This window comes from Leptidea sinapis, chromosome 4, assembly GCF_905404315.1.
Source record: "Leptidea sinapis chromosome 4, ilLepSina1.1, whole genome shotgun sequence".
Taxonomy (NCBI): domain Eukaryota; kingdom Metazoa; phylum Arthropoda; class Insecta; order Lepidoptera; family Pieridae; genus Leptidea; species Leptidea sinapis.
Genome location: NC_066268.1, coordinates 6048217 through 6071511, shown reverse-complemented (window position 1 = coordinate 6071511; position 23295 = coordinate 6048217). Strand labels below are relative to the sequence as shown.

The 23295-nt window shown below is 34.3% G+C and overlaps 1 protein-coding gene across 2 annotated transcripts in view; it reads right to left on the bottom strand.

Annotated features, from left to right (window-relative positions):
• The window catches only part of LOC126979768 (neuropeptide F receptor), a 136291-nt gene that overhangs the window by 23008 nt on the left and 89988 nt on the right, over nucleotides 1–23295 (bottom strand). For both annotated transcript variants that reach the window (XM_050829291.1, XM_050829290.1), the window contains exon 2: nucleotides 864–1070. In XM_050829291.1, the coding sequence (XP_050685248.1) occupies nucleotides 864–1070 (207 nt within the window). The remainder of the gene's footprint in view (nucleotides 1–863; nucleotides 1071–23295) is intronic.

Here is a 23295-nt window from a genome sequence, read left to right as displayed (position 1 = left end):
TCTCACCCGCTTTTTATATCTATCTTAATAAATATGGATCCAGTGTCCTGATGTTTGTTTCCAGTGAACTCCTAAACTAATGAACGGATTTTAATGGGATACTTCATGGAGTACAGTTTAGTCCAACTTGAGAGATAGTATTGTTTTAATTTGTATTTGGGACCCATAATTATTTTTCTATGAGAGAATTTATTGACGCACGGTTTGACAGTTCTGCTGTGAAACAATTTCATTATAACAACAGGGAGCATAATATTTTACGAAATAATTCTTGATGTTATGAAATATCGTCAAATTCATAAAAAACAGTATTGCCATATAAAATTCAATAATTAAAATTTTTATCCATCCAAATATTTGGTACATAAAATGTATCGTACTTCAATAATTATTATATTCGAATGCCATCTTGCAACCCTATTGCGGATCTGTGGATGGAACGGAATAATATTAAAATCGCGATACATAAATAGTTGTAGATCGTAGAAGGGATATTGAATGTATTTTTCAATGCTGAATCACAATAAAATAAAATTAAAAAAATTGTCAAAACAATAAAAAATATATATTTAGGGGTGTGACCCTTATCATTTAGGGTATCAAAAATAGTAGTTGGCCGATGCTCAGAACTACCCGATATACACACATACTAATCGGTTCAGCCATTTCGAAGGAGTTTGGTAACAAACACCGGCACAGGAGAATTTTATATATTAGATGAAAATGAAAAATGAAAAATATTTGAAAAGTAGTATATTGTTAGTCTATGCTCAAAACAATGGTAAATCATCTTCTCCATTTAAAAGCTACTTATCGAACTAAATCATAATATATTATATAAATAAACATAAAAATTAACTTACAGAAATAACCACCAAAGCATTGCCCACACCACCAATAACTACCAGGATACCATAAAAAGTTAGGAGTAATGCTCGCGTTGGATCATCGACCTTCCTGTTCTGCGAGAACTTTTCCAGCAGTGAGTTAGGATTTTGGACTCCGAGAGACGCTTCTATTACCCATTTTGCCGAGTCATTTAGGGTGAGGTTCATGCTCGGATCCACTGTCTGAAACAAAAAAAATAATCAACACTCACAAACAAAATTTGAAAACAAAATTTTATGAACGATGCGGGACGCGATCCCACGACCTCTGGCGTTCCGTGCCAGTGCTCTCCCAACTGAGCTAACCGTTCGAGTGACGTATTATCATAAAATGTTGTATGCTTTGTTCAACTCTCAGGTTGTGGCTTCATCTACAGAATCTACATACTTTACAGTGCTCAACCCCAATATTTGCATATTAGGAAATTGGCTTAAGATGTCGCTCTTGTAAATTTAAACAATTTGTTATGTTTTCAAAGTGATAACCCTCACTTCTGGGATTAAAGGAAAGTTTTATGAACCATGCATTACCATACATTTAAACGCGGTTCAAAGTCTATCTACCTGCAGGCTGCATTTGCGTATCCACATTTTCAATAGTCCAAATTCTTTGATATATCCTTAGGTTAAGGATTGGTCTCCGCTGCGCGCCAACTATACTGCACTACCTCAGAACAATAGCTTTTTTATTACGGCAACTATTAGATGCTTGTGTGCCTGGCATTTTGACACTCAATGGTATCTTTCAAATTTTGTAACATACGCTTCGTGTTATTTTACATTGAAATTAATCCCAGTGTCTTTCTTATTTCTTGTATTATTTTTACAAAGTTTTACAACTCAACCTGGCATTTTAGTTTCAATTATTAGCAAAGTTTAACAGAACATGTGACTCGAGACTGGCTCGAGTACGCCTACTTGGACGTGGTATTAGTTGCCGCACTTTGAACTACGCCTGCGGTATCTAGTTGGAGAGCAGCGGAGACCAATCCTTAATCTAAGGATTTATCTATATATTACAGGATGTTCTACGGCTATGCCACATACAGGTGAAGTAGCTTAAATATGAGGGATGTTTTACTGAAAGTAGACTTAATTTTTAACCGACTTGAAAAAGGAGGAGGTTCTCAAATCGATCGGTATTTTTTATGAATGAACACTGATTACGCTATGCTTAATGATACGATTTACATGGTTCTTCTTTAGTTTGATGCGAAATGTTTTCCATTTGGTCCTATAAAAATTTAACATAATTTGGTCGAGTACTTTTCATTTTATGAATATTTTTTTTACGTGGATGATCATTGTGTACGGCTATTTTAGGAGTTTTCATTTAGGTTGATTATATATTATTATTAAGTAGTAACCCGTGTCTTGATAAGTGGGTCTTAGTTTACCTGTCATTCATAGCTCACAAACGTTCTTCACGATATTTCAATGTCTCCCAAGAACGTGAAATAGAGTTTCGAACAGTTTTCTTTCAGAGTCGATTCCTTTTTCCGTTCCCGTACCTTCGGTTCTATAGTGTTTAAGGCAAGTGTTACTTTTCGTTGATACTTACTTTAAAAAAAGTAATTCAGAAAAATCCTACTGTAAACTATTATAGACACTAAAAAGAAAAAAAAACTACGTTTAAAAAACCGACTTTAAAAACTGAAAAGTAAAAAATAACTTAAATAAGATAAGAAATTTGTTCTAACAAATCATTCATTAAACAAGTCATTATCTGTGGTTTTTGAACGCATTATTTTATGATATTTGAATATTATATTAAATATTTCATGCTCAAAGCACAGCCCTTGGCTTTCGTTGTAAGAAATCAGTTACGAAATTTGTCAAAGCATTCAATACAAAATGAATACAAAACAAGAATTTATATGAACAATATTAGTCTGAATATTAGTGAATACTAAATGACGCACTGTCGCCTAAAATGAATAAATTTGTATGAGAGTTGGAGCGTATGTGGTTCAGACTTCAGATAGACTGTTCTGCTGCCACCTGTTGTGGCTTTTTTGTGTTCGCTTTACATACGTGTAAGATTACAAATAAAGTAGTAATTTAAATAAAACACTTATGAAAATGTGTGTAATTATGTTATTAATTAGTTTATCCTTACTTTTCTCGGGTTTTACAGTTTGGATGTTCACTGCTGTTTGTGATATTTAAGAACTGATGAAATTTGGAAAGATATGGGTTGATAACAATGATAAAAATGTAAGTAATCTTATTGTAGGGTATTCCACGTTTCTCTTCTAAAACAGTTATCGTATTGTTATAATTTAATAGATTTATTTAATCTATATTGGTTATTAATTGTCTATAGCTGTAAAACTTACATTGTATAAATTAAGATAAGATATCGAATCAATAGCCAAACAAAAAGATACAAATTTAGAATACCACACATAAACTGAATCGAAGTGTTAAAATTAGGATAAAACTATCTCAAATAAGTCTTAATCTAATATTATAAATGTGTATGTAATTTTGTTTGTTACGCTTTTACGGCGATCGTTACTGAACCGATTTTGATGAAATTTAATACAGATTTAGACTAGAAAGGACTGGAGAGGAAATATGCTACATTTTATCCCCGAAAAATCCATGGTTCCCGCGGGATTTGTGAAAAACTGAAATTTACGTCGATGATCATTAACTATACCATTAGCAGGTTTTGTTTGCCATGGTAATCTTCCTCGAAATAAGATCCATATAATATGTTGGGAACGGAAGCGAAAACGGGAACCGGAACTGGTTATGGAATAGGACATGAGATAATCTTCAATTCCAAACTTGCTTATTAATTTTAAAAACCGTTTATCTATGCCGACGAAGTCGTGGATATTAACTAGTACTTTTATATTTATTGTTTTGTTAACTAGAACCTTCTTTGGGTACGTGGGGAAATTTTCCTATGGTAAAAAATCGCATTTCCGTCTTACGAAAGAGATCATACCCATATAATATATGACACAGAGTTGCAAACACTTTGCCAATAGCAGCAATTATTGAACCCATAGTAATACGCCTATGGGTTCAATAATTGCTGCGTAGACTTAAATATTAGCTCATTTTCTCACCGTATACGGCGACCGTAACGAAAGGAATCGGTCAACCGCTTATTCGGCAATCGCTAACAGTTCTGCCGGATTAATTTCGGTCAAAATGGGCCGGTTGCTATGTGAGTGAGGGTTACCGTATTCGGCGACCGCATTCAGCCGAACTGTATTGAATCACATAACCATGGACAGATAATGTTACGACAATAATTTTAAATGTATAAGATAAAATACAAGAAATTTTGATGAAGAATAAGAAGGGTATTATCAGCCTTTTTCTTAGAGAGTTTCGCCAAACTCTCTAAGAAAAAAGCGATTCACTCGATTGTATGAAACGTGCAGTCATTGATAGATTGACAGATGACCGCTATAATCTTATAAAAACGGAGGTAGTCGAAATCGACTACGTTTTAAGCAACTGATCGCTTTCAAACTTAGCCGGATTATACTTCGTCGCCCAATTGTAATTACTGCACGTTTCATACTAAACTAAATTTCAATTTTTACTTAAGCAGCCCCACCACTTATTACGTGGTATTTACATCCTCTTTGGGTATTATTAAACCCGTGTTCATTGCAAACGGTCTGCGGCCGAATCCGATTTTGCAACCGATCCTCCGAAACGACCTATACTAATTGAGCCATTAGGGAAGGTAACATACCGTCCCACGTTGCCGCCAAAAGATGACATTTAAGCGAGTATCACGAAGCTATCTTGAGAACTTAACCAAATTGTGAGATAGAGTATATTGTTCGTACCTAATATAAATATAGTTTATTTGCTCTACTGATTTTGGTGAAAATAACTACAGGGGATTTTTTAGGACTTTGTGTCTGCGAAAATATGTTTATCCTCATCTTGGTAATTCGTATTTTTGTATCATGTGCTTCATTTATTCCACTGTGCAGGGTCAAACTTTTCTACGTAGAAGCAAACACATTAAAAAAATCTTTACATAAATCGAGCTATATTAGAAGAATATAGAAGTTCTATTTCAGTATTGTGTTACTTGACCTATTTTTATTCAAAACAAACAATAATTTAACTACAAACCAAATATAACCGAAAATAAACTTTTATAAAAACAAACCTGTGTAAACATTCACCACATTTATTTATTCAATCTCCGTTTCACGTAAAACTGTCGACATTGCTTCGCGTTTACCAACTCTTTATGATTTCAATGACATTTATAAAGGCAAAGGCACCGAGAATATTCAGTAAAATATCTTACGTTAAGGAAATAATGATAGCTATCTAATAATTCTTCACGTTGATTGTAAAATATTATCAGTGTTGATTTTGAAGACAGGCTTTTATTATATTGTAATGAAACCTCTTTAGAAGCGTTGTGATTTTAAACTCGGCGAAACGAAAAAGCGAGACGATGAAGACGCAAACCGGTAAAATGTATAGGATTCAGCCGGCGAGAGAATGAGATAGGAAGCAATATTTGGTACCAGGCGATAATAGTTGAAAAAGAGTATACCTTAACCACGGACGAGTAAAAAAGAAGGACTCCGCGCCGTGATATTAGCAAGTGAAGCACCTTTATGCTAGTGTGTGTGCGGTTACGGGGTATACCAGTTACACAATTTTTTCTCCCTTAGATTATCATATATCCACATATACTTTAATATTATTGTTTTACACTTCACAGCGCACAACGGCATTTTAAAAATATTTTATTGCGACGCAAACTGATCTGTCAAAGATGATGGCAAATCTCATAATGGCGGCCGATCGGCTTGTATTAGTGTAAGTGAATGCGTGGGGTTATGTATTTACGTTTATCGGCTTGTTTTGGTGCCTTACTGTTATGTAAGGTGACACGGAGTCCTTATTTTTTTTACTCGTCCGTGATAGGAAGCAATGTTTTGGTACCAAGCGATCATAGTTGAAGAAGAGTATACCTTAACATATTCTAACGTCATGCGTAAAACGTATTACTACATAAACACCAGGAGAACATAGATATGGTAGTGTTGATAGTAATGTCTTTCATAGCGGTTGAAATCCTGTGTCATCCTAGCAACATGTAACAGGACTTCATATGCAGTTTAGAGGTTCATGCACAATATAGGTTTCATATCTGTACATGTGTACTTTTTACGCACGCAATTTTTAAAGTTATACTTCTTTAGGCGCGTTATAAAAAAATGAAATTTTAAGATGCGCGCGCATCACTGTAATACAAAAGTAACAGGGTGAAGTCGGTTTCTAAAATTTTCTGACGTTTGCGTCATTCGTTATTTTTTTTTTTGGTTTCTTCGTCCATTGTTAGGACAGGCAAAGGATTCAAGCCCATACAGCCATATTCATTATTTAGTAATTAATTGTCAAAGCCCTCTGTGCACGAGTTTCTACTAAATTGTTCTTACTAAAAACGTAGAATAGCACGAGGAATAAATCATTTTAATGAGTTTTGCTTCGTTAGGCCAAAGAAGTATAACTTCTTGCGTACATACATAAGTAGGTACACACACACTTTTATTTTATCTGGCTATCTGTGTAAAAGAAACATATTAGTAAGACGTTGTTTATACTGCTATATTTTATCTGCTTTTCTTTCTGTCAAAATGAGTGAATCTATAAAAGAGTTTCGATATATTTTAAAATTATGTTACAAAAGAGGAAATATAAAGCTCTGTTCAAACTGACGTGGGACGCGTTTTAGAGCAATCCGCTCGCTCGCTTAGCCTCTCAAATTGACGCGACTTCCCGCGTGTCATTTTTGGTTCTACAGCAGAAAAACATCATGCATTGTAATAATAATAATACTTTATTTCATTTTCCTTTACACTCAATGCAAATAACTTAAATTACTAAATGTACAATATTTATTACATAATACCAATTATTTACATCTTTTTATCGCTAATTGTAATAATACACTGAACATTGAAAACGGTTTTGCGGTGATATTAAAAGAGGTTGACTTCTGAGCCCAAAACTAGTTAAAACTGTATCTTCGGGGTCAGTGATTCCTCGACAAATGACAATGACAAACGAAACAAAATTAAAAAATTAAAATTAAATGTGAATGTATGTGTCTGTGTGTGTGTTTGTGTATGAGTGTGTGTATGTAATTCTTAGTGAGTAGGTTACAGTAGACTTGTGATTGATTGTGAGATCAAACAATCCCGCCGGGCGTCCCACTCTTGTTTCGCTTCAACTTGAGCGACTACTCGCGTCAATTTGAACACGTCCATACAAGTTAGCTGACAAAATCGGGAGCGACTTCCGACCTGCGCCCCGCGCGTTATTCGTCTCAGTTTGAACAGAGCCTAAAACGCAAGCCGCGAAAACAATAAGTGACGTTTATGGACCTAATGCAGTGTCAGTTAGTGTAACGCAAAGTTCGTTGCAGAATTTTACTTCGGGGAATGTTGATTTTGAAAATCAAAATTTTATTATTTGTCATATTTGTAATTATGAAGTTTAGCGCCATTTATTGCCGGGGAGGTGGTTTTTGCTGTAGACAGATGATGGTTTTTGGCAAAATTAACTGACAAGGTCCTCTTCTTTTTTGGTATGTGTAGTTATGGGTTTTTATTTACAGATTATTGGATCCTAGGTGTTAGATAATTTTAGACCGTCTTCTCTATTGAAATTTGGGTGTTTTTTTTAATTTCGACGACTTCACGTACCTACATTACGTACACAAATGGCGCTAAACTTCATAATGATAAGTATGACAACTACTATCTTTGACTCATTTCATCTGCAATCCCCCTGAAAACGAGACGTGGAAAGGTCTTGAAACGTCGCGTTAACTAAAATAAAATATGTAACTTTTCGCAAAAATTAAAGCAAATGTAAAAACAGTGACAATTACACGCGTTTTAATCCTTTAAAAGTGTTTTATTTAAAAGTACTTTTCTATTAGATATCTAACACTAAGGATTGGCCTCCGCTGCACTCCAGCTGGATACCGCAGGCGTAATCGCAAAGTGCGGCAACTAATACTACGCCCAAGTCTCGAGTCAGTCTCGAACAATGTGTGACGTTGACGTGCCACATGTTCTGTTAAACTTTGCTAATAATTGAACCTAAAATTCAGGGTTGCGAAGTAAGACTTTGTAAAAGTAATAACTACAAGAAATAAGAAATACACTGGGATCATATATCATCAGTTAGTATTTTATATTTTATTAATTTCAATGTAAAATAACACGAAATCATCATCAAAAGATGCCATTGAGTGTCAAGATGCCACGCACACAATCATCTAATAGTTGCCGTAATAAAAAAGCTATTGTTCTTAGGTAGTGTGGTATCTAGCTCACAACAAGCGCAGCGGAGACCAATGCTATCTAATCTAAGTTATATACTTACTTAAACAGATACAGGCGAAGCTTACATAAAGCGCGTAAAAAACCAGCCGTCTATTCCTACATTCAAAATATTAATAACGATATTATTTTTCCATTTACTACACGTATTTCTTTTGTTCCTTATTTCAATAGAAATAACATTTCCACATGAAAACATACAATGCTTTCAATTCTGCGAGTTTTTTAATATAATTTCCATCATAAGAATTACTTTATCAAATTGTTTCTCTGAAATTAATAGCCGCTGGAAACTGTTTTGCATAACACATCTATTTGTGGTTTCGCTCATCTCGTTTCTGCCTTTATTAAAATACTTTTCCATGAGCCCATGTTATGGCTTAAGCCATCATTGATCTGACCAGTGAGAGGCTCCTTTGCACAGCCGGCTAGATTACGGGTACCACAACGGCGTTTTACAACCTATTTCTGCCGTGAAGTAGTAATGTGTAAACAATATTGTGTTTCGGTCTGAAGGGCGCCGTAGCTAAATGAAAATACTGGGCAATGAGACTTAACATCTTATGTAACGTAACTTAAGGTGACGAGTGTAATTGTAGTGCCGCTTACAATTTTTTTGGTTTTTCAAGAATCCTGAGTATTAAATTTGATTGAATTTTTAATTAAATTGTACAAAAATACTATTTAACATGACATAGTTTTGTTAGATTTGTAATGAAAATTATATTATGTTTTTAAATAATTAAAAATAAATAAGAATAAAAAATAAAGAAATTAATTCAAAATGCTTCTAATTTTGAATTAAGACTATGGCAATCTTGTACGAGAGAGGTAACCTAGCTCCGCTGGATTCCTCAAGGCCATTCGCTCGGACCCCAGCCTTAACGCTTAACTAAGAAAACCTAGCTGAATCAACACTAAAGATATGAATTCATAGCATTTAAATAAGCCCAATACACTACTGAAGATAACTTCTAATATGCCTTGTATAAAGAAGCAGTAACGGCATCACAAAGTGCTAGATAACATTCTAAGCAGGTAACTATTATTCCATAAGATATTTGATAAACTATTCCAAAATCAAATGTTGTAAAGGCAAATATTTTGAGCGTTTCCAACTTAAGCTTTAATAGTAGACAGTTTATAACGTATTTTCGACAATATTGGTTAAATTAACATTCCTCATGTCTTAAGAGAGACTTTAGTTCAAAGAGTACCTAATATTATAAATTACTATTCTAACGTTAAAATCACTATGTATTAAAAAACAAAGTCCTCCATCGCGTCTGTCTGTCTGCCTGTTCGCGATAAACTCAAAACTCTGTTTTTAGAAATAAAAGTAAACGAGTATGGAGAGTTTCTTGCGCCGTTTTCTGCTCTCTCCTGCTTGTTCCCAAAGCGGTAGCAGTGTCTAAAGGAATCAATTTTGAAAAAATAAATGCCTCTTAAGCAAATTTGGTCTCTTTGCCGTTGTTACGTATTTTTTCTGGGGTTAGTACGCCAGCTCATTCAACGAACATATTAGCTAATTTTGAATGGAGCTAAAATAAGCTTTATAAAATTATCTAAGGAATTATTGGATTTCGCTGATTCATCATTCATTGCTATAAAAATTATTAAGTCAAGAAATGAAAAGGCTTCACACAAACTTATGTGATTGTTGAAGTATCGATGGCGAAATACGTCTATAAACCATGGATAGACGGAATTCATAGGGATTTATCTATTTATTTTACTATTAGGGTTACATTATAATGACGATGTTTTTTTATGAAGGGACAAGACGAGCAGGACGTTCAGTTGATGGTAATTGATACGCCCTGCCCATTACAATGCTCAGAATTTTTGGGTTTTTCAAAAATCGTCACCTTGAGACATAAGATGTTAAGTCTCATTTGCTCAGTAATTTCTTTAGCTACGACTTCCTTCAGACCGAAATATAAAAGTGTTTACATATAACTGCTTTACGGTAGGCGCCGTTGTAGTACCCATAAGTACCCATCTAGCCGGCATCCTGTACAAAGGAGCCTCCCACTGGTGGTTTCTAATTCTGTTTTAAGCTGTTTAATATGTCATGATTATGTATGTACATTGAGTATCTTTCAGATAAGACATAAACAAATACCTCACATAAAACAACTCGGTAATTCAAGTTATACTGCCGTTATACTATTTGAGTAATTTTGTTTCGCGAAGGGACATAAGTTTCGTGTTTCTAGAATATACGTAGGAGTGGTCATTAGGATAGGCAAATGACGACAGGGAAAGTTTTAAGTGTACTTCAGACTGTGTTGAGTACAACGTTGTAAAAGTAATATTATTATTTGATGAAACTCGAGGTTGCTTACATGTAAAAATAATGCTAGCGAACTTATGCGCCTTTGTCTACGTAAAGTTGAGATGAATTTCTTTATATGTTTCATAAATTTTGATGATTTTTGCATGGAACCCTTATTATTTTCTGAAACAAAATCAACCTCATTTTTGCAATGACATTTTGTTATGTTTTGTAATTTTAAAACGTAACAAATTGTTTAGATTTGCAAGAGCGACATCTCAAGTCAATTTCCTAAAATGCAAATATTGGGGTTGAGCAGGACCTCATCTGTAAAGTAGATCCTGTAGATGAAGCCACAACCTGAGAGTTGAACAAAGCATACAAGATTTTATGATGATACATCACTCGAACAGTTAGCTCAGTTGGAAGAGAACTCGCACGGAACGCGAGAGGCCGTGGGTTCGAGTCCCGCATCGTTCATAAGATTTTGTTTTAAAATTTTATTCGCAATTACATTATTAAGGAAATATTGAGAGGCAACAACAGTTAATATTTACATATCTTTATAAACACCGTGAAGCAATACTTCGACAATAACTAAAGTAACCACACCGTAATGAATAGTGCTATCTTGAAATATATATATACCGGACTAGAGTACTAAATAGAGCAATTATAAGACTAACCCAATATCTAGATACTGACTACAATATAACTGAAGAGCGCTACGGCGCTCTCTCTGCTTTTGCGTAACTGTTTCACGGCAGAAATAGGCGCCGTTGTGGTACCCATCATCTAGCCGGCATCCGGTGGAAAGAAGCCTCCCACTGGTAATTTAAACATTTAAACAAACGTAAAAAAACTTATGATTTTAGAAGTAAAGTCTAAGCCCTGAGGTAACACAAAAAAAATATTTCTGAAAATGGAATAGAGTTTCGAACATAAAATGAAAATCTATGAAAAAGTGAACAGGCAAAATCTACACGAGTGATTCTAAAAATGGATCACATAAAAAATATGATGAAATGCAAAAATCAATTCAAGAAGCATGTGTACGAACGTCCAAACAGACCGGCGTCTGGACTTTGTCGACGACGGCAGATCAAAACATCATAATTAACTGCCTGTTTTCATAAATAGATTCTGTTAACAAACGCGTCGTCATCAGAATCGTTATTAATAGACTTGATGGATATTCTTCAGTTAATAGGAATGTTTACAGATACGCTGCAATTTTTTTTTGGCTATGGCAATTTATAGCGCCGATAATTTCCTGTAGATAGAGAAATACCATAGACAACAGACGCATTGTCATCTGAGAGGCGAAACTTATGACAGTTGTCTCTTGCACCAACTGACCTCTACCATATACCAGTGGACCTGTGGCTATCAAAGTGCTTTTGTGCCTGTTTGATATAAGCCATCTTGGCACTGTTAGCCATGTAGCGAGAGTCTGCGGTACTAAACTAGTGATGACAACCTCAGCAAACATCGATAGATGGTGGGAACTATTTACATAAAAAAAAATTGTATAGTTTATTACGTTCATCCTTGAAGTATAAATAACAAGGAAATCGCACAAAATTAATTCAAAATGCCAAAATACTTCAGAGTATTGTATGATCCTTAGCAGCCATTTACTGTGTATTATACGTCAAAATCAGTTCTCTGAACCCTCGCGAGTGGCGCTTCAAATAAGCACAAAACATTTGCTGTCAAACATATGGAATAGTCAGTAATAATATAACGAAATTGTCACTGAGCAACATAGTTCTCACGCAAATCGCCACATAAGCATAATTATAAGCTTAATATAATAAGCAAATTCGTCAGAAGACTTCACCAGTGATCAACGATCTAATCGTTAAGTTCTCGGTAAAACGCCAACCAAAATTCCTTTTTCTACTCACGCCGAGAAGAAGTAACATGCACGCACCTTACCTTACCACCAGGAGTTCTTAGAGGATTAGCGGGGGCTCCCAGCTGCAGACCATCGCACCTAGGAATCTCAGGTACGCCTATTACTTAGCCATAACTAATTGCAATTTTAATAATATATATTTTTCTACGCACTCGCTAATACAATTTACTTGAATTCTGGTGGGGCAAAGAATGGTAATATACGAAAAAATGTGCGTGAAACATCTGCATTTCACGGGCTATTGCAGTCTGCTGCACGATTGCCTCAGCTTGTTACACTCTCGGCGCCTCTGGGCCCCACGGGCCAATAAGTGTCTCGACACCAAACGGCACAAAGATGTATGACTCATTGAGACCAACATATTTGCGACGCTTGTTGTCTTCGGCAGTCGAAGCAGCAGCCCCAGCACCAGCTGACGTGACTTGGACATGAGAAGGAGCCAGAGTGTCGACGAAAGTCGCGTGCTACACCAGCGCCCTTCCCCGTGTCCAAGGCACCAGCGTCATTCTATCAGGACCCTTGCCATCGCGGTGGGTAATACCATTTAGCTCTAAAATAGCTGGTATAGTATGAGTGACAAATACGCTGCGGATGACTTCATTAAACCTGGCGTGACGACTGATACGGCCTGCCGATTTTAAGCAGGATAACCCGTGACGCCCCGGGAACTTTGTTATTGATATCCATAGATTGTACATCAACTAGATTACAATCATCAATGTCAGTGTCAACTATGTGGTATCATAGACACGAGTTAAATGATTTTAATCTTGCAATTGTATAATTAAATTTTATACACTCAGACAGTTCTTGTATTTGTCACTCTTGTTTCGCTTCTATTTTCCTTTCAAAGCTATTGCCACCTTAACCTGAGCTATTCTCTCACGTCCACGCCGCCAGACGGCACCTGCTCAGCTGTTTTGGCACCAAACCCGGCATGGCCACTTGAGACAAATAATGATAGTGATATCGCCGCACTTTCAGAGTTGTACGAGAAATTGTGACTATTTTGGTAAACGCGTCAAAATAAAAATATTGCAATTGAATTCTTTGTATTATATTTACTATAGTGGACACGTTATCATATGATCCTATGATTTCTTTCAAAATTTTCTAAAAAAAATCACAAAATAATGTTCTGTATGCTTAGCAAAAATGGCCGCCGCCAGCTAAATTCAAATAAATATATTTTGTCTGCAAAAGCATTGCTCTTTTATGGCTTTTAGAACCAAGATCAATTAATAATACACCCGGTAAAAAAATCTCTCTGGTATTTTTGTCTAGGGATACGTAGATACTGTCGGTTTCTTGACAGCTGTCTTGTCGTGTCCACTTGTACACAGTAGCACATGGGAGCAGATTAAATCCTCAGTGTTACAGAAAGTAATGACGTTAATCAAACGAAATAAAATCATAGAAGGACATTCCTTGGTCTATTCACGGCCTGATTACATCCTTCACGTATGTCAACAGACAAACCCTCTAGGATCATGGATGACGGCCTCGCCATAGCCAAACTCCTGCCACGTCTCTGGCACGGTTCTTTTGTGATAGGTAAACAGACCTTTAGACAAGATAATAGAGAAAAAATCTAAAATGGCATACCTAATTGCTTTGTAACAACAGTAAGCAACAAACATATTATGTACTTCAATTAATTTATAATTAAAAAATACTCCAATTACAATTTTTCTTCTTTTTCTGCTATTTCTAAGACCTACAAAAACCTTATTGTCTACGACTGCTGTCAACAGGTTGACTTGTGTTGGATTTGGGGTTATCCTAATCTGAATTCCAAAAATGCTGAGCGTCCATTTCATGACACCATAATTTTTAATTGGTTAATTTTACTATCATATATGTCTTGTAAAGTGAATATGTAAAGAAATTAACATGTTGACTGTTTCTTTTCAATATATTCTTGATAATGTTATGTATGTTCGCAGGCACATAAGTGAATTTGTTAGAAACTGTCATAGCCATAATGTTTACACCAGGAACAGACATAAACTAATAATGCCTATTACTCGGCTTAGTCGAGTGAGTAAGTATTTTGTGGGGTGATGTATATATGCTTTTACAACAAGATCCCAGATAATGTTCAAAACAAATGTATCATAAATTCAAATTAATTGTTAAAAAACGTTTGTGTGGTAAAGGTTACTATAACATAAATGACTTTCTTAATGATACCATAGATTGGGATTGGAGTGGACGCCCTCAGGGTATTAATACGTTTAAATTGTTTTTTCGATGAAATAAAGCCCGCTGAGTTTGTTGCACCCGTTCTTCTCAGGTCTGAGGCATTCTTTTTGGAATGGGTGGTAGTTATTGAATTTCAATAAGTGATGGCACATCCTGTTTTGAATATAAATATTTGGTATTTTGAATTTGTTATAAATAAATGCTTACTTTACTATAGCAAAATCATAATGAATGCAAGTATAAACCGTTATTTTAGATTATCAATGACAAGACTTTTAATCAGTTTTGATTCCGTTCAAACCGAAGTCTCAGAATCAGTACTTAAGATCTCCAAATTCAAACTGTGTTTAGTTTGGGACAAAGTTAATGCTTGTATTGATAATGAGTTTGAAACCCTTTTCGATTTACATAATATCGAGTTCTTCGCCTTATTGGTTTAGTACTAAAGGAGAATATTATTAATTATTTCCTGAAATATCTTAAGGAATCAATTAAAATTTTGTTATGATTGACTGAGCACTGTGATAATTGCGATAGAAAATGAAGAGAGAATCCACAACCACCTAGGTTATAAATAGCATGAATAGAACGCATCTGAAACACAAAATGGTATTAATATACCTTTATTCTCACATCAAAGATTGGCAACATAATATATCCACCATAAATATTTTTAAATCTTCAAGACCATGGGTTCTGCTTATGGTGCCAGGGTGACCTGTTATAGTTAAAAAATCATTGTATTTATGGATGCGATTATTATGACATTATCACAATCATCATGTTCACGAAGCAACTTTACACAAACTATGAATTCAAGCTCTAAATGTTCATGCATTCAATATACGATTTTTTATATTTATACAGGTTATTCTTTATTACTTTTTATGAAATAATTTAAATTTAAAACAATACAAATGCAAATATCTTATTTTGTCTCAAAAGAAAACGTATTATACAGAAAGCCATGTGCAAGTTAATACAAAGTTACATACTGATAATACCTACTACACAACATTATACATCACAACCATTAGGTACATACATTAAGAAGAAGTTTACATAGGTACTTAAGTTTGGTAAATGCATCTAGACAAGTAGTTGTTACTGCTAGTAGATCTTAAATAAACTAGGTACATACAGATAGTCGGTTTATGTAAAACAGACATAAAAGCTTGTGCCTTTTTCCACAAAATAGCTATTTTGCTGGAGATTAGGTATGTAGTTTACATTATGACAACAATCTACTTGTACATGGTTGAGCTCTAACTCCTAACTAAGTTTCCCTGTGTCTATGATATTAGTACTCCCCGTGTATCGGTCGGTTATTGCATAGTTCAAGAATGTGTATGTATTATTGGATGCAGCACCGTAAAAACTAATATGTTAAGTATATGTTATGTACAGCCATTGTAAAATACTCTATTTGATTGAAAGGAGTGGCCGTCGAGTTTCTGGTTTGTTCTTCTCACAACTACTAACTCTTTGTGAACATTTATGGTAAATCAGTATTTAAAAGAAATATTTATAGTGACGATTCAAAATTGCTTAGCTTAAGCCTGATTCAATAAAGGAGAGGTTATAAAAACGATGGAATCTGCTAAATTTCTTGGCATTACTCTGGATTCCAAATTACAATGGGGCCCCCATATTGAAGGATTTGCGAACAAACTTAGTTCTGCAGCATACGCGGTTAAAGAGATTAGACAATTAACTGACATAGATACGGCGCGACTACTTTACTTTAGTTACTTCCATAGTATTACGTCCTATGGTATATTGCTATGCATTTGTGATTCGGATTCTGATTCTGATTCTGTTGCTTTGTAACATATTTTTGATGGAAAAAAAAAAGCCCGCTGAGTTTGTTGCGCCCATTCTTCTCAGGCCTGAGGCATTCATTTTGGAATGGGTGGTAGTTTTTTGACTTTCAATAAGTGATGTCACATCCTATTATGAATAAAAATATTTGAATTTGAATTTGAAAAGTTTATTTGATTTTGACTTTAACCGTGTGGGCTTAGTTTTGTATTTCAAATGATGTCTCAATACTTAATCAATGATAAAGTGTATTGTTGTGTTTTATGCACAGTTAGAAAGAAATTACGTACTACGTTATACTAGAAAATGGATTACTATTTCAGTCCATAGTCTTATCAAGCAGCCGTGTTCATAATAAAGCGATTATCGCCCGTCTGCCATGGTCGAAAATCGGTATTAAAGCCGCACCCTTGTACGCAGTTGACAGTTTAAAACAGGACGATTACCGCCACATGATATATTTGTCATTTCCTATTTATATTATATTATTTCTATACACAAATATCATAAACCCTTCGTAATGCTTGCAAGAACCGCATATTGTGACCGACATACAAAATAGACTGTTTCTGGTCTAAACTCTGTGAACTCCCCAGTCTTTTGTGGGGCGTTGTATATGCTTTTACAACAAGATCCCAAAAAATGTTCAAAACAAGTATTACGATACTCAAAAGAAATTTTTAAAAAACGTTTGTGTGGTAAAGGTTGCCATAACATAAATGACTTTCTTAATGATGCCACAGATTGGGCATCAGGCTATTTAATAATAAGTTTCATTGTATAATATTACTTTGTAAACATATTTCTTTGATGAAAAAAAAGCTCGCTGAGTTTGTTGCGCCCATTCTTCTCAGGTCTGAGGTATTCTATTTATGAATGGGTGGTAGTTTTTGACTTTCAATAAGTGATGTCACATCCTATTTTGAATAAAAATATTTGAATTTATCGGTCAGCTGAGTTAGTCTGAAAGCTAAATGTCTAAATATGAGTTAAAATAAACAACAAAACACAAGTAAAGTTCTTTTAAAACGTAACAGGACTCGTTATGCTAACACAAAAAGGGACAGAGTCTGGCAAAATTGGCATTTTAAAACTAACGAAAAAGCCGACAACTTTGTGACACATTGTACTTGTTTGGTCATTTTGGATGTTATTGCTTCTATTTGCATGTTTTACAAGAGACTAATACATTTTCAATGAAGCTTGATGAAAGTGATAGCGAGGATTGGAATATACCACGTGGAGTTAGCTGTTGCTATATATTGCTATGGGGCAACGCTGCCGATATTAAGACGACACTAAATGCCAGCGACCTTGAACGATATGAGTTCACGGCTGCCGGCAAGCCATCTATGTAACAAGGCCAATATTTTCAAAATTCTTGCGTGGAAAACAGTTTATATGCTTACAATCCTCGTTATATTTTTAAATTTAAATTTACCCCACGCTTTTTTTTATAATGAAATTTATTTTTTTGTACACTATTTTTGAATTTAAATTTATTAAAATTTATTTTCTATTTTTTAGTTGAATTTTATAGCGTGATTTCTTTTAAACTAATATTTTAAATTAATATAAAGTATTTCAGTAAAATGTTACATCTACAATATTTAAGATTCTTCCCTTCCATGTGGCATAGCCGTGGGACGCCCTATATATGGCCTCTTTGTAAAGATAAATCACAGAATAAAATAAAAGTGAGAATTCATAGTGTTTGTTCAAATGGAAAGTGAACATATATCTTATTTATTACTCTATGCTTTTAAAAATGACTGTTAGAGTACATTTTTTATAGTGCTAAAAGAAATCCTAGCCGGTGTATTGTAAAAATTAAAATGCGATCAAAAATCTAGTAAAAACAATCTGCTTATAAGAAGATCATTTGGACGTAGTTCCTGAAAAACGTTCTAAGCCACAAATATCACATTTTACGGAATTCATGTTTAAAGTTTATTAAATACTAGCTGACCCGACAAACGTTGTTTTGCCATATAAAGTATAATTCACGCGATAGTTTTATAAGTAATAAAATATAGCCTGTACATCATTTTGTTCTATTGTCAATAGTTTTTGCAGCGCACGCAAAAATAGCTTTTCGATTTTACACCTTGTGTTACAAAATAGCAATTTTATTACGGATCCCTAATTTTGAAAAAAAAACAGCCTATAGCCTTCCTCGATAAATGGACTACCCAACACTGAAAGAATCATTCAAATCGGACCAGTAGTACCAGAGATTAGCGCGTTCAAACAAACAAACAAACACTGCATCTTTATAATATTAGTATAGATTAGTGTATTTCATACATGTGGATTGGGCTACTAAGTCATGATGTCATTGAAAGAGTGGCAGTAGGGCTGCCATTTTTTGTCAGTCTGTTAATATGAATAACATGACCAGTTTTGTGTTCGTAACTCAATTTCGCCATAACAGTGGCTTGGAACGTTTTTCTGGAATTACGTACATTTAAGAGCTTCTTGAAATAGTTCATCAGGGCATAAAATGGTCCATATTTTTTTTAAATAATATTTCAGCTTATTGATACTAATCAATAATATAACTTTTTATTAAGGCATTAAGCCCTACCGTTCACTACTTTGATGCGGGATTGTAATTGATAATAATTAATGCTTACGTTATTGTAGCCTCAGTATTTGTATGGTAAATTTGAAATTGATGGATGTTAGGTGGTGATTAGTATATTGTATATTGTGCAAGAGTTGCACATACTATTTCGTATTAAAAATGCGACGATTTATGTATCACTTCCGACTCCATATTCGTTTTTAAACTTTTGTAACTAAAATTATAATTTTATTTATTAAATTAAACTAACAGACGTGTCAACCTCAATTTAGTGTTGATATTTAAATTGTGTTTTGTTTTTGTTATTATTTTATTTATTGTAGTAATTTTATCTAAATTTGCGTGTGACGAGTAGACTTTTTCACTTAAACAACTGTTTTTACCAGTGGGAGGCACCTTTGCATAGGATGCCGGCTGGATTATGAGTGCCACAAAGGCGCCTATTCAGAAATAGGCGCATTTGACTTTGACAGAACAAGCAGACTGTGAAACAATAATGTGGAAACATTGTTGTGTTTCGGTCTGAAGGGCGCCGTAGCTAGTGAAACTACAGGGCAAATGAGACTTAACATCTTATGTCACAAGGTAAGTGCAATTGTAGTGCCGCTCAGAAATTTTGGGTTTTTCAAGAATCATCAGCGGCACTGCATTGGGCATTGGCCATCAGCTGAACGTCGTGCTCATCTAGTCCTTTATTTTGATAAAAAAAAAAGTTTCAATTACGAAAAACTCAGGCGTAATTTTAAAATGGGCTTACGGGAATTTTTCAACCGCAACAGCGATCGCCAAGTTAATAATATGATTAGCAAAGAGTTCTATTTTCAAAAAAAAAAATTAAGATTACTTTTTATTATATTGATTTCAAGTTCTAAAACTTTCAATGTCACCCTCGTACCTGCTTACTCAGTGCCTAAATAAACTGTAGAAGTTTCAACCAAACCTTCCAAATTGTAAAATTTAAACAAAGTTTAATATTTGTGCGGGCAACCTTATTTAACTTTCTTTAGTAAACTCGCTTGCAGAAAAGGAATCAGTTAGAAAATCCAATTGTTTAAACTCTAATTGTCAGTACATCAAACGAATTGTTATTGACAGCAAATGTTTCGAGTTTTCTTTAGTGTTAGTTCCGCCAATATTTGTCTTTAAACAATTCAACACGAGTTTCGCCTCTACACGAGGTATCCTTAGGAGATGTTGACTCGTAAAAATCGAGACTCATTTTTATACCCTCGTCCCATGAAATGCCGCGCTGTGATTGGTCGGCTGTTGTGACGTATTACCCTCGGAAGAGATACGAAACAATGGTGAAGAGACAACATTTGTTTGTTCATTCAACAATGTAAACATATTATTTTTGTTTTATTATTTCTAATTACTCTAACACATTCAAGCGAAACCCTTTTTCAAATGTATGTAAAATATTAAAATTATTATTGTTTCCGATTGAGTAACCGGTGTCAAAATAATATTTCGGGATGATTATTTCTAAATGCGGCAATATGTTTCTTAATCTCATTTCTAAATTTCTATCCGTTCGACCTCTCAAAACATTTCGATAATAATTTTGTATTTCCGCAACTTACTTCAATAAATTTTGTTATTGACCGCATCTATTTTCGCCAATACTTGATTAATTATTCTTAAGTCAGATGTCAAGTAATCCAACTAAGGGAAAGGAAAATAATTAATAAGCGAGAATACGTAAGCCTTAATGAAAGTTTCTGGAGTGGACTGGTAATTTATAATTAATTATACATTTGTTAAAAAAAATATATGTGCAATTCATACGACATGGTAGAAGTAAAACCTTCAAAAATTTTGGCTTCAAGATAATGAGACGAAAGTTAAATTTCGGGAACAGATTTTAGTAATGATCATAGTGATACAAAGTTTGATAATTATGTTACATTTTATTCGTATATATAATATTACATAGATTAATTCACTCAGAGCTTACATTCAATAAACAATACAAGGTGCTTATGTGAAACTAAAGTATGAAATAAATATTTTGGTCCTAAGATGGTCAATATATCTTTGGCATTTTCAAATTAAATTTGGCATCCAAAATTTCAATGAACCTCACTAAACCTCTAAACAGCATAATATGAAGTCCTGGTACATGTTGCTAGGATGACACATGGTTTCAACCGCTATGAAAGACATTACTATCGACGCTACCATATTTATGTTCTCCTCTGTGTCTATGTAGTAATTCTTCGTGCGCATGACGTTAGAATATATTAAGGTATACTTACGTCATACATAAGACAATATTTTCTTCAACTATGATCGCCTGGTACCAAAACACTGTTTATTATTAATTTTAATTTAACGCATAATGTATTGAAAGAAGATTCTAAAGAAGTTTTACTTCAAAAACTATTACGTTATTTGAAAACGGAACACTCCCAGTACAGATAACATTTTAGTTTGTGTATTTGTTATTTATTTTTACAGTGTGGTAATGAATTTCATTGAAGAAAATATTCGCACTTATAATCTTTTATGATTTTCGCCGTGGCTTAAGTCATAAGAAGTTGTCAGAGACTTCAATTGGCATTTGGTGATGAAGCTCCATCTGGTAGCTCTCTGTGACGATTTTCTTGACGGTTGCCTTGTGACAGCTTTTACCGAAACGATATATTGATACCATACATTTATGCGTAAACACAAACATTGCATGCGAGAGAAAAGCACATCAGCTATAAAACAATTAAACCACTAGCTAACACGCACATTGAGAAAACCAAATCAGTCAAGCAATGTATTACAAAATTCAAATGAATTGTTAAAAAACGTTTTTGTAGTAAAGGTTATACTATAACATAAATGACTTTCTTAATGATGCCACTGATTGAGAATGGAGCGACCACCCACAGGCTATTAAATAATGAATTTTAGTGTACGATCTTACTTTGCAACCATTATGCTTATGAAAAAAAAAGAAGTCCGCTGAATTTGTTGCACCCGTTCTTCTCTGGTTTGAGGCATTAGTTTGGTAATGGGTGGTGGTTTTTGACTTTCAATAAGTGGATGTCACATCCTATTTTGAATAAAAATATTTGAATTTGAGTTAGAATTTGAATTAACGGGCTGTCAGGTACATTCACAGCACAGTACACTGTAGTACAGGTTAGCAAATTCTATGAGACAAATAATTTAAAATGTTTTTAGTATTACGGGTTAGGTACCCTACGATTTATTTAAAACCTTAAGACGATATTTCGATACAAGTCCATTGACACGACAGAAGTGATTGATTTGAAACGGCTAAAAAATCTAAAAATTTGAACAGCAGTGGTTTGAAAATCACTACATATTTGTCTATATAAAGAAGCAAATTACCTTCTGCTTGTATAGACGGAGTGATTGATGAGGGAAATTGTTTGATAATACACTTATAGGGACAACGAATGAAAAAAGTTTGACTTTTTTTATTGTAACACACAAACATACATAAATTCTATAAGAAAAAAAGAGTTTTAATATGTTAATTTTTTGAAATCCATTAGTTATTTAAGTAAGTATTGTATATCTAGTGTTTTTTGTACATCAAATGATAATAGAAGATTGTAAGTGTGGAGATTTTTTCACGGAGTCTCTGAGAATTCCACTCCATTTCCTTTTTAACAGTGGCATATGTTACACAACTGACTTTATTAACTGACTTCAAAAAAGGAGGAGGTTCTCAATTCGTCGGTGTGTTTTTTTTTAAGTTTGTTACCTCAGAACTTTTGACTGTGTGAACCGATTTTGATAATTATTTTTTTATTTGAAATATGGTGGTTCCCGTTTAGTCCCATTGCAATTTGGTCCAGATCTGGCAGTGGCAACCATGAGAAAAAAATAATAATCTTAAATTTGCTACAAGTATGTGGTCGTCAAAATTTACGAATATATCGCGCTAACCGATTTCGATGATTTTTTTTTTATTGGAAAGGATATACTTCAAAGGTACTTTGGTGAGAGTTTGGTTAGGTTCTTACTATGGGATCCATGAGAAAGTAACGGAACTCTTCAATTCTTAGGAGCAAATTAACGATACCTTTTATATGGTATCCAGATATTTGAGTCACCTACCGTAACGTCGTTATGGTCAAATAATTGTCGTAGTCGAATATGATGATCAATGGAACTCCTTAACGACTTACAGTAAGGGTGCGATCTGAATGGGACCACACGGGAACCATCAGCTTTCAAAAGTTCTGCGGTAACAAACATACCGATGACTTGAA